Source organism: Phalaenopsis equestris, unplaced genomic scaffold, assembly GCF_001263595.1.
Source record: "Phalaenopsis equestris unplaced genomic scaffold, ASM126359v1 Scaffold233391, whole genome shotgun sequence".
NCBI lineage: Eukaryota > Viridiplantae > Streptophyta > Magnoliopsida > Asparagales > Orchidaceae > Phalaenopsis > Phalaenopsis equestris.
The window spans coordinates 132,500-152,960 of record NW_018251339.1 but is presented as its reverse complement, the minus strand read 5'-3'; the positions used below and the strand labels follow the sequence as shown (position 1 = coordinate 152,960).

The 20,461-nt window shown below is 34.8% G+C and overlaps 1 protein-coding gene across 1 annotated transcript in view; it reads right to left on the bottom strand.

The window, feature by feature from the left end:
* The window catches only part of LOC110038643 (LRR receptor-like serine/threonine-protein kinase FEI 1), a 63,862-nt gene that overhangs the window by 9,108 nt on the left and 34,293 nt on the right, over nucleotides 1–20,461 (bottom strand). Inside the window, 6 exon segments of the mRNA XM_020743532.1 lie at nucleotides 2,919–3,052; nucleotides 3,858–4,103; nucleotides 6,301–6,633; nucleotides 6,757–6,921; nucleotides 17,129–17,191; nucleotides 17,194–17,228. Of these exon segments, the coding sequence (XP_020599191.1) occupies nucleotides 2,919–3,052; nucleotides 3,858–4,103; nucleotides 6,301–6,633; nucleotides 6,757–6,921; nucleotides 17,129–17,191; nucleotides 17,194–17,228 (976 nt within the window).

The following is a 20,461-nucleotide window of genomic DNA, read 5'->3' as shown; positions in this document are numbered from 1 at the left end:
GTTTCTTAGCTTTTATTTAAATTCAAAACTATATTTTTTTTAAATGTTGGTAATGACAAATGAATATAATATACTCATGCACGAAAATGAAAATGCAATTGGAACTGGAAATAGAAATGGAAATGGAAAAGGTGTCTATCTATATTGTGGGTTGGAAAATGTGAAACGTATATTTCTATAGAGTATACGTTTAGACAGTGACTCCCAATAATAAAAAGTATAACAAAAATAAATGAAAGTAAATAAAATTAACTTTTTTACTTTTTTTTTACTTTACAGTCTTTTATTTTTACTTTACTTTTAAAAAATATTTCAAAATGAGAATTATTGTAATTTAGAATTATTTACTTACCATACAGTTTTAACTCAAATCTATAGTTGCTAACATTCTACAAAAAATCAGCTGTAGAGTAGATGTACCCCGAGGTGTACGAGTACAGGCATAATGGATCTCAAACTGATAGGTATAGTGAATTTGCTTTTATTTTCTGTCAGTCGTAAATATTTAAAAGTATGTACGAATTGGTTGTAACTTTAAATTTATAAATTAGAATGGTTCTTTTGTGGTTTGGTTATCATTTTAATTATGAAATGAAACTATCAGATATGTTTCCTCCGTCCGACCAGCAGTTCCCGCCTTAATAATGCCAAGCTTCCGGGTTGTAGGAAGCCTATTAGTTCACAAGATAGTAGGAGGTTGGAGAAAAGAGTATGGGGGTCAGGTGCAGGACGTGGTAAGGGTGTGGATGTGGACTTACAAAATTGCATATTTGCTTTGGATAGGATAGTTTCAACATATTTGGCATGTGTGAGGAGATCACTTTGAGGGCATTTAGTAACGTGAATCCACAAGAATTATGATATGTTGTCGAGAGCCTTCATGTTGAAATGTTGTGCTAGGTTGAAAAGAAGGTGTTGTGTTTTGGTATTGTTGTTCCAAGTTAGAAGAATATAAACATATATTAGGATGTAGAGAGTTATACCATTTTTTTGTAGATCAATTTGCTGAACTGAAAGCCGCATTGACGGAGATGATCGAAGTAGTTGAATCATAATCACGAGGATAGTTTGAGGCTAAAAAGAGCCTTTTTGAGGAGGCAAACAAGATTGGGAAGTTTTCCACAAAACCTAAAGGTTTCCTCAAATAGCATCTTGAAGTTGGTCATATAAGAAAGAATTTAAAACGTCAAGTTAAACGATGTCCAAATTGTTGTGAAGAGCAATAGTGAGAAGAATCATGTTAGTTGGCAGTTTGACAACTGAGCTGAAGGTTTCTTTGTATTGCATGTCAGGTTCTTGTTTATAGCCTTGTGCAACGAGTTGAGCTTTGTATTTGGCTATGGAACTGTCAACATGTCGCTTTGTATTATAAGTCCAAAAACAACCCAAAACGTTGTCTACAAGGCCTTGAATTCAAAAGACATGGCTCCCGTTGAGAAATTTTTGAAATTGGGAGAAGGAAATGGGATTGGTGGGATTGGTAGATGGAGGTGGAAGCTGGCATGGAGAAGAAGTGTTTTGGTTTGAGAGAGCCGATTTGAGAGTGAGTGACCATATGGTGTTTCGGTGGCTGGGTTGGTTCAGTTATATTGGGTAAAAAAAATTTTGATTGGTGAGTAAGCTTTTGGTTTTGAGGGAATCAGAAAGGAGAGCATGTGAAAGTGGAAGAGTCTTGTGTTGTTTGTGGAAAAAGTTAAGTTAGATGAGTGGTTGGGGGAAGGAGAAGAGAAGTGTAGGTGGATGTTGTGGTGGTAGCAGATGATTGATTGGATATGGAGGAGAAAGGGAAGTGTAATTCGTTAAAGGTGACATCGCGGGAGATGATAATGTTATTGGTGAGAGCGTCTAGCCATTGTTACCCTATATAAGTATCATAATAGCCTAGCATAATGCAATGAGTGGAACAAGGAGCAAGGAGCAAGTTTGTATTGGTGGAGAGGTCGGAGCAGGTGTAACCAATGATTTTGAAAAGGGGTTTATGTGGGGAATTTATGGAATAGTTTAAGGTACGGGGTTTACAGGGTAGTCGATTAATAAGGTAAGCAGTGGTTAGATGTTTGGCCATAAGTTGAGTGGCAAGCTTGTTTCATGTAGGAGGGTTCAAATTATTTCGATGATCTGGCAATTTTCTACTCAGCAATGCCATTTTGTTTATGTGTGAGTAGGCAATTGATTTGGTGGATTTCATACCGTTAGATTGGAGAAATATTTGGAAATAAAGATTGGTATATTATTCTCTGTTGATGCAAAGGATTATGTTATTTGTTTGGAATTGAATTTCAAGTAAATTTTATAGTTTTGTTAAATTATGAAGAACTTCAGATTTAGTAATCATAGGAAAAATCCATATATAATCTGAGAAGCTGTCAATAAAGTTGGCATAGTATTTATAGTCTTAAGGAGATAAAAAGGAAACGGTCCTAAACATTTGAGTGAAGAAGTTCTAATGGTTAGTAATGATGATTCTTAGAAAGAGAAAAGGGCATGCGGTGGGCTTTAGCCACCTTATAAGAACTACAAAAGAAAGTATGCTTTGCTTGTAAGAACTACAAAAGAAAGTATGTTTCGGTGTGTTGAGGTGCTTGTTTGTTCTGGAGAGATTTGAAAGAGTTGAAGGATGCGGGCAGCCAAGCCTGCTGTGTCTGAACCTCTAATTCATCTTCTTTAATGTGTAGCACATAAAAATAGAGTTCTTAATATTAATCATGCATCAAAAAATCCTTCACTATTCAGTAGATTAATTTATTGCATGGTACAAAGTTACAGGAAAAATTGACTAAACTATGGGAGCTTCTGGTTGAAAGAAAGCCATAAGGAGACGTTTGAAATAATGCGTATATATAAACATGACTATAAAATAAATTAAAAAATGCCAGGCAAATTTAGTAAGATTATTTAAGATGGTAGTTAAAGCATACCCATCCTACAATGTTCAAGCCCTTTTCAATGAACGATGAATCAGTTGGCCGTTTGCCACTTATTATTTCAAGAACCAAAACTCCAAAACTGTACACATCCGTCTTTTCAGTGGCCCGACCACTCTGCATATATTCTGCAGATAACATTATTCCAAGAAAAACAGAAAATCAAAACTTGAGTATAGTTTGGATTATTTATCTAGCTGCTTATTTCACTAGTTATAAATATCTCATAGAAAATATGTCAATCCTATTAACTAATCACCAACAAAAATATTTAATGCAGCCCAAATAGATAAAATACTTTTAAAGATCGAGTTGAGGATGGAATGCGTCAAATGATAATATGGATATCTCAGGAAAACGAGGCCAATATATAGCACGTGAGCTTAAGCCTGCAACTTGAAATATCATACAAAGAGAACTAATTAAACCTTTGCATAGAGCAATAAATGCGGACAATCTTTATGTGAGACTATTCTATTGTCGTTATCATCTGAAAGAATATCCTGATACTGTTCATTTGCATGACTATTTATAGAAAACTATCATGCAGCAACTAGCACTTCAATTGCTAATAGTTTACCACTAGTTTCTTTTTAACAGGAAAACTATAATAGAAAAAACAAGATACAAAATACACCACAAGAAAAAGTCCTCACCATTATAAAATTAAAATCAGAGGTATCAAAAATAAAGAAAAAATAATAAAATAAAAAGTGCAAGAATGCCTGAGTAGCAAAAGAAAACCAATTACAGTCCTAAAGGAAAAAAATGTAATATGGTTTTGCAGACCAAAAAAAAAAACTCAGATAAAGGCACTATGCAAATAAGGACATTAAAAAAATGATTTTAATTAAAAAAGAAAAGACAGATTTGTTGGATTAAAAAAAATAACAAAAAATTACAAAAATGGGCACTATCTAGTTTGCAAGTCACCTGGAGCTAGATAACCAAAAGTTCCAGCAACTATTGTAGTGATATGAGACTCTTCATCCTCCAAGAGTTTTGCAAGGCCAAAATCTGATACACGAGCCTCCAGATTGCCATCAAGTAATATGTTGCTTGACTTGATGTCACGATGTATGATTCGTGGTGAACAATCATGATGCAGGTATGCAAGACCTTTTGCAGCCCCTAATATAATATTAAGGCGAACATCCCAGTCCAATTGCTCCGTTCTTTCTGTTAAATGCATAGATGACAAAATGTCAAACAATAGAAAATTTATTATTTCAGAATCTTATTAATATTCAATAGAGAATTTGCAGCAAATCAATATATTACCCTAAGAAGCAAAATTCCCAAGAGATGGTAAAGTTTAACTAAGCTAAATTTTAAAAACTTGGTGAAAAACTTAAAAACTTGGTGAAAGACTAAAAGATGATCCATAACAAATCCATAGTAGCTTCCAAAGTTGTTAAGGCATATAGAGCATACATGTTTCTAATTTTATGACAAACAATTCCTCCATGGCATAAAGTGTAGCTAGAAAAACATGGGCAACAATAATTAAGAGAAGTTCATTTTAATTAACTGAAAATTAAATAAAACCTCATCGTGAATCATGCATTACATAATAACTGGTTCTTCAATAAGAATTTGAGGACACTTTCGTTTATTGAGTAGCCATTTTTTAACATACTGCCAGACAACAGAAAGCTGACAGCAGTCTTTCCTCCTGCACAATCATCAATAAATCCTCCTCAGGAAAGATAGCTTCAGCTACCAATACACTGATTTCTAAGGCATGTCTCAGAGGAATGAAAATAGTAGTGATTGCACCTCTTATAAAAAATAGGAAGTCATGTCTCAAATGCACAACTACTATCCCAATTGACTAGCTTTCTTGTCACAAGTGAGTTCACGTATGAGAAGCAGTAAAATAAAAGAAGAATAGACTTGTGAAAAGGAATCTGAGAGAAGGCTCTGCAATGTTGTGATAAATAAATAGAGGTGCAATTTCAAATAATACTAATGAAGCAGCAACGAACCGAGATGTAGCTTCAGCAATTAAAGTTTCGTTAAGAGACCCGATAGTTAAGCATGCTCATGTTTGAAAATTATATGGATGGGTAACCTCCAAAGAAGTTACACTGAAAGGTTCCAAATTATAAAATATATCAAATCAAAGCAAACAATATCTTAATAGATGAGAGTTCAGATTGTGGCAGATGTTAGGATCACATACAATAACAATAGTGACACAAAAGTCACAACGAGCGTTAATAGCACATTGACTAGCTATCAAAGCTCACTCAACCAATGTTAAATTCAGCTAAGGGCTTCTCCAAATACATCTTTTCCAGGAGGAAGCAGACATAATAATATCCTCTGCTAACAATAGGTCTAATGATAGTACTCCATGATAACGCTTAAACAGAACTTAATAATGTGGTTGGATCTCTACATATGGTGCTGAGTCTAAAAGGTTCCTTCTTTTACTTATACTAATGTAGGGTTACATGGACTATACCACTATCCCACTTAATAATGATGGCTTATAGGGGTACTTATAACATATATAAAAGGAAACTCATAAACTGGGGCAGCAACAATCTAAAAAAGAATATCTATCTTCTCAAATGGAATATAACTACAGCAATGATGGCGAACAAAAGTTTTTAAGGATCGCAAAATGCTACTTTTTCATGAGGGGAACCAGAGAAAGCAACTGGAGCTGACATAACACAGTATTGTCATCATCAAAAGGCAAGACAAAAGAAGCAAGGAAGAATTATAGCCTATAAAGTGGAAAGGCTAGATATGTTTCATTAGGATCCAACCAGATAAATCTATTTTTATTCTTTATGTTTTGCACAAAACATTATAGAAAAATTATTAGAAAAAAAAAATAAACAAATGAAAAGTAGTTGGATGGTTGATAAATCTGGCTAATCAATCTAAGCAAATAAGAAAACTCAATGTTTACTTTATAAACCAAAATATGGTTGACAATCAACGTTCAGTCTTCCGAATATGCCAACTACTCAAAAAATAAATCCTTGAAAATCTAAGAAAAATTATTAGAAAAAACAAATAAACAAATGAAAAGTAGTTGGATGGTTGATAAATCTGGCTAATCAATCTAAGCAAATAAGAAAGCTCAATGTTTACTTTATAAACCAAAATATGGTTAACAATCAACGTTCAGTCTTCCGAATATGCCAACTACTCAAAAAATAAATCCTTGAAAATCTAAGGCAAAGGATTTGTTCCATCATTTAACTGGGACTAAACATTGAATTGAAGTAGCTAGCATGACGTAAAGAGATATATTCCAAAATAGAAGTTTCTAAATGTTTAATAACAGACAAGAAAGCAAAAAACTAATAAGTAATGTGATGGATAAATGAAATTAAATCAGGATAACAGCTCACACCATGTAGTGCTTCATCTAAGCTTCCACCAGCTAAATAATCATATAGCAACAACTTTGATGATGGTGAATTGCAATAACCCCGTAGATTAACTAAATAACGATGTTTGATGCTGCCCAAGATTTCAAGTTCCCTATCAAATAAACGGTCTAAAGATACATTTGTCTTCATTATCCTTTTCAACGCAAAAGTATTGCCATCATCCATGGCCAGCTTGTATACAGTTGCAAATCCACCGGAACCTATAATATTTTCATCGGTAAGCATTTCAAGTTTCTTCAACATTTCCTTCGATGAGTAGGGTAAATCCCCATGAAACATTACTACATTTGCACCTGAAAAAAATCACTGAAATATATTACATAATTGAGAAGTTTATTTTATGTCCAAATTATAAGAGGCTGCTAAAAATTTAAAAAAGAAGTAAATGAATAATTGTATCAAGATAAAATTAATACCTCCACTGACATCCATTCCTAGATTTCTGGCATCATCTTTGCCAAATTGCTTGTAAAGGTAGCATCCCCAGAAACACATCAGAGCCACTAACAACAAAGCGCCAACTGTTGCTACTGCGCTAATGACAAGCTTGGTAGAATCACTTTTCTTGTTTTGCTGGAAACCTGCGGTAAGATTACAATACGTATGACTTTTGTTAAAAGTGGCAGGACATAATTCTATATCTGAAGGAAAATTGTTATTTTGTGATGAAATAGTATGTGAAGCAAATATTAGGAATCTATCACCCCTTGTATATAATTAAATATAGAATTCCCCTTACTCTCTTGATCACACAGTAAACATCGTTAAATTTTAAAGAAATCTTTACACTCAGATTAACATCATGAATGGCATGAGAAACGACCTAACATAACAAAAATATGTCAAAATAGAGAATATAAAATTTGAAATATAATTACTAAATACACAGCATACAAATTATCTGTGTATGAAAAGGACTAGAAAAGACCAAGAATTAGACAAACAAGTAAACGCATTTACATAATGTTGAAGTTATGGAGCATCAACACCAAGCCAAAAGTGGTTATACTTGCTGTGGAAAGAGATGTGGTCAAATCAATTATCATTTACAGAAATTAAATTGACTGGACAATTTATGATATGTGATCTCACATATCAACGGAGTATTCTACGTCATTTCTATTATGTAAAATAATAACAGGGCATCACCATGAAACCATTACAAGAAAATGCTTCCTTATCCTAGGTACAGTAATGCTATCAATGGCAAGGCAACAACTTTTACAAAATTCTGTCAAAAAGCTATTTCAATAATGCGGAAGAGAGAGGAAGAACAAAAAATGATTCATATGCAGTAAAATCACTTTATTCCATAACTATTTTAATTAAAAAAAATAGAATACACTACCCAGCTTATATAACTTCATATATCATGAAGAAGATAACAGAAAATTGATTAGCCAATTTATGTGACTTCACGTATCAACGGAGTATTCTACATCATTTCTATTAATTAAATTAATAACGGGCATCACCACGAAACCATTGCAAAAATGCTTCCTTATTTTAGGTACAGTAATGCCATCAATGACAAGGCAACGACTTTGACAAAATTAAGTTAAAATGCTACTTCAATAATATGGAAGAGAGAGAGAGAGAGAGAGAGAGAGAGAGAGAGCGGATAATAAATTATTCTTACACAGTAAAAAATCACTTTTATCCACAACTATTTTATTTTAAAAAAATACAATACACTACCCTGCTTATATAACTTCATATATCACGAAGAAGATGACAAAATAATGGCAGTTGACTCTTAACCTTATCAATAGACCATACCAAAGTCAATCCAAAGCACAAAAGAGAAAGCAAATAGGGTTATAATCAAATGCTCATAAAAGAGAAATACAACAACAGACACAAACAAACTTTAACTAAAGCGTATCCCAAGAATAGTGACCAGGGAAAGGGGTTGGGAGTTGTAAGTGGGTGCGACCTGGAAGAGGAAGGAGAGTGTTGGTCAGTGGCAGAGAGAAGAATGGGGCATGTGAACTATGGCGGGGAGCTTGTCTGTGGCTGGGACAACGATTAGGTGGCAGGTAACTGGTTCGATAAGGCTAGAATAGAAGCTATGATGCAGAAGGGATCTCGAGAGACTGGGACAATGGATAGGTGGCAAGAGAGGGGTTGTTGGGTGCTCGAAGGTGGCGGTGAGGGATTGCAACAAGTTGGGGAGGAAGCCCTGTGGTACGCGACTGCAGAAAAACAATAAGGTTGTTTTCTGGGTGGTTGCATCAAATAAGGTAATGGCAGGGGTAGAAGGAAGGTTGCGGAGGAGTGAAAATATCAATGATAATCACCACCTCAGAAGAGATACAGTCGGCGCACCACTGGTCATCGAATACAACCCTAGAAGAGAAAATATGGAAGTAGATGGTTATTCTGATAGAAAACACAAAAAAATTGAAAACCAAAAATATTATGTCCTTAACTAGTTCCACTGGGAAATTGATAGTTCTTTTCTTCTCGATGATGGATCTATACATCATGGCATCATGTGAACATTTACACACATCTCAAACATATCTAATTGCAGTCAATAATTTGTCAGCGTATTGAAATATTGGGTGACACTTAGCTCTACTTAATGAAAATCATATAGTTTGATTTCGATCTCAAACAACTCTGTAGTATCCTCAGGGCTAAAATCATTTTCTCTTGCAGACTCCCAAATTTCTTCAACTCTTTTGTAGAGCAAGAAATTTTCTGATACTTCAATGGTCATTAAGTTGACTAACCAAGATAACCATATGATCTTGAATCTTCCATGTGTGATGATTATGATCAGTGAAACTCAGAAACTAAGCCATCTCTCGTGAGATATTCCTCATTTCCTTTTCCACGAGTGTAAATAAATATGGATTGAGACCATTAAAGAAAATTATGGTCATCAAATTTATGAGTTGTGATAAGAAAAGAGAATATGGGTGCTAGTGAACAAAATTTATGATGTCAGATTCAAAACTAACCTCCAAAGTAGAATTTGACATATTCATTATGTACTTGGTCATAAACTCTATCAACATTTACAGCTGAGTAAGAGAGTAAGATGTTCCTTGTTGTAACAATGGAGGGCTGCAACTATAGGAGCCCAACAGATATGAAAAGGAGCAAAGGTGAGCCTATTGGCTGGAGAAATTATGGTGGCTACAAATAGGTTTCCTGCTGCTAGACAATTGTTGGAGAGACTCCAACAACAATAGAAGCAAACAAAGGAGGGATTGCAGGCTGAAAGAGATCTAGGGTTTGTTTCCTTTCTCTGATACCATGAAGAAAAAAACATGAGAGACTACTCAAGCAATTCTCATTGGCTACATATATAGAGAAGTCCAGCTCTCCTAATTTACAATATTATCAAATATATCTAGCCTATACATAAAATAAAAATAATTCTGAAACAAGTATAAATAGGAAGAGAATAAAATCTAACCAAGAAACTTCCAAAATTATCTCCATTAATACATTCATCACTGATATCGGAGTAACTCCAGAATCCGATAGGAATGCAGATTTTATTACTCCAAAACAATGGAGATACATTAAGGACTCAAAACAGATGTGAAAACACAAAAATACAACACCCGGCTAGGATTGAGTAGGACAAACAACGGACAAGGGCGAGATGGGGTTGGGATAGATGGTGGCTGCTTGAATGGGCATAGAGTGGGGTTTGGTGGGCGTAGGTACTAGTAGATGTGGTTGTAGTTGTTTTGTAGCAGATGGTATGGTTTACGGTCCAGCTGGATGCGAGAGGTGATGGTTGGAAGCACGAAAGGAAGATGGGAGGGAGAATGGCAGAAAAACAAACGGGGTAGCTAAGGTTGGCCGTAGAAAGTTGGCGGAGAGTGGAGTATGCGGCAACAATAGTGAAGATTCAGTGGGTGGGCGGCTGGAAAACAGAGAGAAGTGAATGCTTAGAATAGAAGTCAGCGAGCAGAACGAGGGAGGAGGGATGCACCAAGGATTATGTAGAATTAATCACCATCTCGAAACAGGATACAGTCGGAGCACCTCCTATCCTCGAATACAACCCTAGAAGGGAAAACAATCACTGACGGCAAGCTGAACAAAACTCTCAAGACTCAAAACTAACATTAAGAAAAATAACGAATATATATATAATAGATAACTAGGAGGGGAAGGTTCCTTTTCTTGGGCGACAACCCTAGCCCATCCTCTTGGGTCGGCGGCCAAGCTCCCCTCTTGATTGAACCAGTTTAGCCCCCTAAAGAGCCCTGCATCAATCACTCTTTGGATGGTCGACCTAGACACACCATGGAAAGGGGGCCAATCCTCCAAGATTTCCACATTTTACGATCACCTGAATATAGAATCCTAAACTTTGTTGAGTTCTACAACTCTTAAAGACAGATGTTTGCTGGTTGCTATGAAATTGACTATTCAATCGGATTAATATTTAAATACAAACATAATAGCCCATCATTTTGGTCATTTCAATAAATTCTAAAGCTCCAATCAATTTGACTCCAAGTTACTCCAACCAATTTGATAGTCAAATTTTTTATCCATAGTAAATGTTCTTCAAGTTACTCTAATCAATTTGACAGTCAAATTTTTTATCCATCAATTCCAAAAAAAAATTTTGAAATTGCGATAAAATCCTCATATTATGTATAATTCTAAAGCTCCAATCGCTACCTAAAAGGCTATATGTTGTCTACTGTGTTCCCGAATTCATCAAGTTGATCATCATCAAGGCAACTCCTTCCATAGCAAAACTATCTTGGTCATTTCTAAATCCCCACCTTTCTACGTCACCCCATTCTTCTTTCTTCCAAGAGAGATTGTTTGTTTAAATAACCCATTGACAGCTAGTTGTTCCATCTCATCCCTCCTTTAAGCGAGATAGTCCCGACTAACATGCAATGTCATCCAAACCAAAGCCTCCAAAGTTATTCGCCATCAACGAAAAAGGCATTCACCCAAAGTTACGACTTCTAAATTGTACTAAGACATCATAATTGAGGATTAAAATTAGTAAAAATTATTTCAACTAGGTTATGTAGCAAAAATTTTCCCTATCTAGATAAAAAATTCGCTTTCTCCTCCACATACATTCGTACTTTTACTCCGAGTAAAATCATTATTCAAAGCTAAGTTAATAAATTGCATTACTTTAAATTCGAGATATTCTGAGATGTGTGGAATTGTCCCTATTAGGTGGACCCGACTACTGGCCATATGGGCTCCACAGGTTCAATCTATGGGAGCTATTTGGGGAGTTTCCTATTTCAACTTTATTCTCCCTTTTCCTTTTCTTACTATGTTGTATGTCCTTCATTATTTGTTTTGTATTTGGTAAGTTGTAATAGTCTTAATTACGTTTGACATAAACTTTCCCATATAATAAGGGGAAAATTTGTAATTTGATAAAATTGAGAACATGAGAAAATATTTTCTCCACCTTTCTTCATGGTATCAGAGCTTCAGGCACAGTTTTGACGGGATTAGGGCATCATTCATCTATTAGTATCGAACAACGCTACAAAAAGCTTTGATTTAATGGCTTGTCGGTCTCGACTATGTCACTGGGCTTCAAATCTATGTAAGTTTATCGACCTTAATGATTTTGTGAACCCCTTCTACATAGAAAAAGCTTGTCGGCCTCGTTGGTTATCGTCCACTTAGGTTCCTTTGAAAAAAATTTTCATCGGCCTCGTCTCCTGCAGGCCCTCCTCTGCTCGCTTTTACAGTTGTCGGAGCCTCTCCAGCAAACAAAAAGTAACACCCAAAAGTTATGAAATCAAATAAATACGGCAAATTTTAAATGTACCCCAAAATTTCGCACCTCTAGGAATTCAATCAAAGAAATTTTATTAAATTCTACATATAAAATAGATTAATTCCATATACAGCACTACATATTAATTATTAACGGATTGGGCAATATGAAATTCAAAAGTTATAGGTTTTAAGAATATAATTAATCATTTAATTTATCATAATTTTATTACACTATGTAAGAATGTATTCTCGACACTTGATATTTATACGGCGACGAAATTCTGGAAAATCGTTGTGATTAGTCGATGACAGAACATTAGGGAGGGAGTCGTGGGTAGGGGGGCTATTGATAACTAATATGTTAGGGGAAGCCCAACTTTATCGATAGTTTATATGATATTTTGGGCAGGATGACAACTCATGATAATAGTACATTGAAATAGTTGAGTCTTATACATTTATAGGTGATATTATTATAAAATGACATTGCTATGACTAGATACGTTAAATAGCTCTTGAACATGTTTATGAATGTGTTTTTTATTATACTTATGATTTCACGCTTATAACATATATGTTTACACTGCAACTTGATTTTTATACTTTCTGCGCTCTTTTCATGCTCTATACTATGCTAGCTGTTATAGCTTGTGTGTAGATATATACAATTTATATTGGCATGCACATTCATGCATAAAATAGTCATGTTTATTTCTCGAAGCATGTTGTTGCTCATTCTTCATTGTTGTCTTCCAGGTAGAGGCCATAAGTATTGTAGGCGAGTAGCCAGGTTTGAAGTTTATAGCTTTTGAACTTTATAATTTTGAGAGTTCGTACTTGTATTTTGAGAACGTATTTTATTTATACTGAATTTGGTAGGTTTGTATACTTCAGATGTTTTGATGATATGATTTTTCACGCTTTCGAATATGTGCATAAATGAATTATGAAATGCAATGTATCACGTATATTTGTGGCAATTTAATTAGATTAGTTCATTGCTCACTGGGTCTTGATTCTGTTAGAAAAAGCGAGTGTTGGTGAGAATTCAATCTGGTCGAATTATCTGCCTCTGTCACACCTAAGTCAAAACTTAAAGTGGCTCAATTGGGGTGAAACAAAAGTGGTATCAAACCATTGTTATAGGATGAAAAGAATGATAGAAGCATGTTGGATTTTAGAAGAAATAAGAACGAGATCAAATATGAATTGATTTATACAGAGCCATTGTTTGATGAATCTGCGGTGGGTATCTCATACGACTTAAGGTATCATGCATGTACAATACAATATTACATGATAAATTACATTTAAATAATAAATTGTGCCAATAGATATTAACAAATTTGAAGAGGAATCAGAAAGTATTGAGGGGCAGTCTCGCAAGACAAGTGCAGAACATGAGTAAGATCTAAAAATGTTTTTAATAGAAATGATAATCAGAACAAGACCAATGAGGACGCCAGAGCCACTGAGTTACAGGACAAAGTACAAGTGATATCACAAGTGTTCGCAAAATGACAATTATTACACTAGTACAAGGCCCGGATCTGAAACTGAGGGACAAGTGGATTGACACTTGATATATTTGGTTTAGAATTCTTTCCATCTAATATATCATCAATACCTTCAGACCCTGTTTTCAATAATTCAATTATATATGTCTCGGCGCGTTCATTTCCTTGAGCTTTATTAATTAATTGGAAGACAAACTTTTGAGCATATGACCGAATTAGAATTCCTCTGGAAGTTGTGTTAGACATTTGAGTCTGAGAGTCTTTCATATGTTTGTATCCAAAACTATTATAGATATCTTTCTTTGTCTTAGCAGACCCTCTAAATAACAAATATTTCTCAGAAATATTTGTTATATTGTTAGCATTAAGGACGCGTAGAGAGTGCGAGCAAAGCAGGTCCGTCATTTCGAATTTCTTGCAACTGCAGGTGATGTCGCAATGAAGTTTATCAAATGTAACAAGTCAGTTTCTACTCGTGTCCTGATTATCCAAACCTCTAACATAGAATTCGTATCGACTCTCAACGGAGAAATTGACAGCCAATCCACATAGCCCATGAAGTAACTCTTCCTCAAACATAGATTAGAGCTTCCGGGTATAATACGTTGCAGCTTGCCTCAACACTGCGCTTGTTTTAACTGTCGGTGTAATAACATTCTGAAAGTTTTTGAAGTATTCATCCTTTTCGTTCCTTCTCCATGACTACATAATATTTTCTAGACCCAGAAAGCAATCTGTGAGGGAACTAGTGGGCTTAGATGCACAATGACAGGCATTATTTGTGAACTCACTTCTTTGCGTAGATCAGATTCTCATTCCAAAAATTTCTTTATTTAATACAGTTGATCAGTTATGTCTTATACGGTACAATGCATATAGCCACATCTTATTGTGCAAGTTTCCTTGCTCGTGCTCGATCATTAGAGCCCAGCCCAAGTAACTTCGAACTCCTCTTCCGAATCACACTTGCTCATGCATTTGTAAAATAGATTGTTAACGCTCTTGTACGTCACACCGCAATGAACTTTCGACGATAATTTTTAATAAATATGTCATTGGCATAATCTATGTCTTATGAATGGAAAACAATCTGCAATGACTCTTGTCATCGCTTGATCCTGATTTGTACACATTGTAATTGGATGTTTATCATCCATTATACGAATGAAGATTTTGAATAACCACCTGAAGGATTTTATCGTCTCGTCAGATAAAAAACCAACTCTGAATAGAACATTTTCCTGATAGTGGTTAATCCCTACGAAAGGAGCACAAGATAAATTATACTTATTCAAACGGTAGCTAGTGTCGAAAATAATGACATCTCCAAAACAATCATAATCTAGTTTGCAAGACCCATCACTCCAGAAAAAAATTGTAACTCTTCCCTCCTCATCACTTTGGAAATCTCATGCAAACATGTTATCTTTATTTTGGCGTTCCATGAATAATTGTAAGAGAGAGTTGGCATTACCCTGTGCAATTTTACTTCTTTTATCCCTTTGAATGAAGTTGTATGCATCTTGTCTCGTTCACTCCAAATTTTCAACTCCACCAACCTCTGTAGCAAGAAAATTAAATGCATCCGCTGCTCTAATCCCAAAATTTGTCATTGATCTCAGTAAATTTTCATTTAACTCGCTAATTCTCCAGCTGAAACGTAGAAGGTGCGTGTCACCGGATTCCACAAATGGGTGGCTAGGACTTTCAACAAATTTCTTTATGGTCCAGTTGCAATCAAGATCAATAACATAGCGAACCATTTCTTGACAGTCAGTCATTGTATCCGTTTTTCTGTATTTCACAATAGTAGCTAGCTGTGATTCTCTTTTATGACCTGATTTTCTACAAATATAATTCTTTGACTTAATTTGCTTGGATTTAGCCCAGTAAGTTGTGTGGTCCTTGCGTACAGTAAAACCAACATAATGTGCATAAGCACAATAATGTTTGTAAGCCTCTTCCTCATTACGGACAATAGTATTAAGAAAGCTAAGAGAAATTGGATCATTGCAATCTGTTTCTGGCCCAAATAACTACAAATTTGAATTATACCATAGTGATAGTCAGATATTCAAAAAAGAACACACCCTATAGCTATTACACAGTTTTTTGAAAGAGCTAGTAGGTTACTTTTTCTCGGATTATTTTTAGGTTATTGTTAGGTTATTCCCGGGTTATTCAGCTCGAAAATAAATAAACTCTAACCACAGAATAATGAAAAAATAACCTCACGACAATCAAATATTCACACAATATTTCACTTTTTTGGAGAGAGCTGATAGATTATTTTCTCAGGTTATTCTTATGTTCTTGTTGGGTTATTCTCTGGTTATTGAGTATTTCTTCAATGTACCCGAAGATAAATAAAAACTAACCACATAATAATGAAAAAATAGCATGACGACAATCGAAGATTCACAGAATATTTCACTTTTTTTGAGAGAGCTGGTAGGTTACTTTCTCGGGTTATTCTTAGGTTATCGTTGGGTTATTCTCGTGTTATTGAGTATTTCTTCAATGTACCCGCAGACAAGTAAACTCTAAACCCTTGAATAATCAAAAAGCAACCTCACAACAATCGAAGATTCACATAATATTTCACTGTTTTTTGAAAGCGCTGGTAGGTTACTTTTTCTCGAGTTATTCTTGGGTTCTTGAGTATTTCTTCAATATAACCGCAGATAATATAAACTTAACTAAAAACCTCACGACAATCGAAGAAAAAATTGGAAAACGGAAAACGGATTCAGGTAAGCAAGAAATCTTACCTCCGTTTCAAATGCGTTGACATTGATTTCGTCATTCATGCGCTCTAACTCTTCATTAAGAGAGAAATCTATCAGAGAGAAATCTATCTCCATCATAAATGCAGCGACTCAAACCCTAAAAGACCAAAAAAAAAACGATTTTTGAAACCTTCTTTTCTACTGTATTATGATAATAGAAGTTTCTGAGGGAATAATACGAAAAATACTGGAGGGAAGACGCAAAAAAGGCGGGATAATACGTAAAATTTTGCACGTCGGGCTGGGCCGGGCTTAAAACTCGTTTTTTTTGCCTTTTTCATTACGTGTAAATATGGGTCCCGTAAGTCCACATGGCGGGGCCATTTGGGTTGCTCTTGCCCGCTAAAACGAACTATAAACAACACATTTGCATAAAATATTTTTCATTAAAGAGAGATAGTCACAAAACATTATGCAATACCATCCACACTAATGCTTTCAAGCTCCTTTACAATCATCATAGTTAAATAATTTACATCGCATTAACACCAATTTTGAGGAAGAACATACTTATATAATTTAGAACTAAAGCGAGAGAATTTGTTTCAATTGGGATTGGTTTCAACATTTTCCCTTTCAAAGTTGAGATTAAAAAACATTCCATCCTATGTGTTTCATTTCTCCTTTTCTGATGGTGTGAACTCCCTTTATTACCATGACATTCCAGCACACATTTAAGTACTGTCTAGATTTAAATTAAATAGGAAAGAGAAAAACAAAAAAATAACCACAAAAACTACCTGAAGATGGTGCTTGAGAATTGGCCACCGGTGATGGAAGCTCATTCCTGCATAAAACGCAATTTGACTCCCACAAAGGTCACGATTGCCAAGATAGCTTCAAATACAAAGAAAAAGATTAAGAGGTTAGGCAAATTACTCCAGTTACCTATTAGTTTGATTTTTCAGCAAAATACAAATAAAAACATGAAAACTTCGGTACAAAATACATAACAATCTACTTAAAAGATGTTAAAACATATAGATATGTCCATTACTTCTTGAAGTTAATACCAATTAATCTTTTATTAGATCTCAAACTCTAAGCAAAACAATAACATCATTCCGTAATGCCTGCTTCATACAAATTGATATGGTTCAAACTCAAGAATACAGAAACAACACATAACAAATTTCCATACAAGATAGATGAATTGAAGATGGTAAGAAAAATTTATAAAACAAATAAACTGAATCAAATATTAATGTATCAAAAAAATAATAATAATAGCAACCAAATAACTGTTGTTCGACACAAATTCGCTCAATTTTCTTCTTGTCAATAGGTCAGCCAATTGGACATGCACATATAGCGTATTTTTGTTTGAATCATTGCCACTTATGCATCAACAGCAAAATTGAATGGCAACCTCCCACCAGAATGTCCTTAACCATTACTAATCAATCCCCACGTGCAATATGAAGTTTTACATTCTCCCAAACCAATTGTGAATGCAAATATCCGCTTCCCGACAAGAGTTTTATCACAATTTCCATGTCTCATCATCACTTTCTTGCACCACACGATTAAAATAACTCACAACATTCAAGCATCCAATGAAATCTAATGCAAGTTATAACCCCAACGCCCATTTGCGCACAAAGCTCAGTCCCATTAATTTGCTTAATGCTTTGCAAATCAAATTAACCATATTGTCACATGTAAAATTGATATATATTTTTCACGCCTTGGACCACCATTTTGGCATTAAATTACACTTAATATTTAAAAAACCGCTACACTAATACTTTGATTTTGAATCATATATGATAACTTTAATTTTGATGATTTCTATGGAAATATATATGTAATCAAGCATTAGGAATCATTCAGGCACAGTACCAAACAATTGGCATAATTTGGAGCATTATGGGCTTAGGCCAAGCCTAGCACCAAGGTGTGAGACACAACAAAATAGAAAAATGAGTATGCCTATTACATTCATCCACTTCTGGTGAAATCTAGAGATTTAAACCTAAATTGAAAAGTCTTTGAGAATGTCAATATTGTTAATTATGATGTAGAGTTTTTAGTATGTGAGGCTGTAACTTCAGTGATTGCGCTTAGTCAATTCATGATAAAAAAGGCTCAAACTTTCGGAGAATGATTGAGTGTAGTCTAAGGTATTAAAAGCATTCTACCGATGTAGCATAGCCCATTCATCAAAAGATGAATCCTAAATCTAGCTTGGGAAGAGAAGCCTAAAACATACAAAAAATATGAATTTAGTGTTGCGAGACACCTTTTGATGATAAAATCCCATATCATACATTAGACTCAAAGACAAAGCTCTTGGATTGATCCCTTCATACTAAAGACTCATATACATGAAAAATGGAAAATTGCATATCCACAAGTTGCCTCAAGTAAAAAGCCCATAGTTAGCTGGAATTCAAATTGGGGTTTGACTAAATCAAGAGAAGACTCAATAATGAGATTAGAGTAGTTTAATAAAAATTTTGTGGATCACACAATAAATTAGTGCAAATACTAATAAATTGCGGTTACAACCTATTGGAATTTTAGTATCTCATATTATTAGTATATTCTATTGTTAGTATATTCTATTATTAGTATTTCAGAAATCTTGTTTCCTTCTTTTATTGTGGGGAGCTATGGATGATATTATTGTTTCCCAAATAAAAGAGGCATCTTCCTCTATTTAACGAGTAATCGTTTTCTATAAAATTGAAAACATCCTAAAAACAAAATAGCATCAGAGACCATCTTGGGCTTGGAAACAACAACCTAATCCGTTGTTGTGTAGGTTCGCTCAATACCATTTTCTTCGTGACCTACGCTTATAGTCACAATTAAAGCCCGCTAGGAAGGCAACACCTGGATCATGATGTTCATAAACCCCTCGCGATAAATACTCAATCAGAAATTGTTAGAAAGGCAACACCCGGATCACAGCGTTCATAAACCCCTCGCGATACAGATGCAATCAGAGCCCACTTGGAAGGCAATGACTATATTGCAAAGTCAAGAGACCTGAGCCAAGTGATACAATCAAGAATCGTGCGATACAATCAAGTAGAACAAGCTGGGAAGGTGGCGAGTGGCTCACAGTGTTCAAAGATCCAACTTCACGGGGAGTTTCTCGTCTTCCTGTGACATTGAATCTGAACAAGTCGAGCTCGTATCTGAATTAGGGCTTTGTTTCTATTTTTGCTCAAGGAAGCCACTGAACGTGTTGCTCTTCTCAAATTCTAGGGATGTCGTACAAATCAACAATGATGACGGATGTTCAAGAAAATCTACCACATCGACTGGTTCCAGTAAATTTGAAACCACCTCACCTCAACTTACAACTTCTCTCATGGGTGTATCAACTAAATATTCTTCTCAGACCTTTCCACCTTACCTAGCAGTTATAAAACTTAATGGACACGACTACATTGAGTGGACTCAATCTATAAATTTCATGATAGGCAAAATAAACAAAATTCGTTTTTAACTATAGAAATTTTAAAACCTACTAGTAGTGATTTGAATCTGAAAAAATGGGGAGTTTTAGAATTCTTTGGTGATGGCATGGCTCATGAACTCCATGGTACATATCATAGAGAAGCCTCATCCATTCCTTCTCACTGCTCGAGATATTTGGGACTGTTCAAGAACACTATTTAGACTAAGGAGAATTTTTCGCAATTTTTTTAGTTGAATGCTCAATTTTTATAATGCAAAGATAATGACTGTGATGTTATTGCACATTACAAAAAGTTAGTTTCGTTATGGCAGGAGCATGATCAATATTATGATGACATTTGGGAGAATTTGAAGGATTATGCTCGCCGCAAGAAGAGAGAAAAAAAATCAAGTCCATGAGTTCATAACTGACGTTAATCAGGATTTAGATGAGATTTAAGGTCGCATCCTCAGTAGAAAACTCCTATCATCAATTTGAGAAGTTTTTTATGAAGTTTGACGAAAAAACACAAGGAAAAAAATTATGTTGTGCAACAATGAATTGTTTTGTAACGCTGAATAAGAGAACTCAGCTCTTATGTCAAAGAAGGTCGATACTAACAAAGAAGAAAGACACCAACGATGTAGAACAATCAATT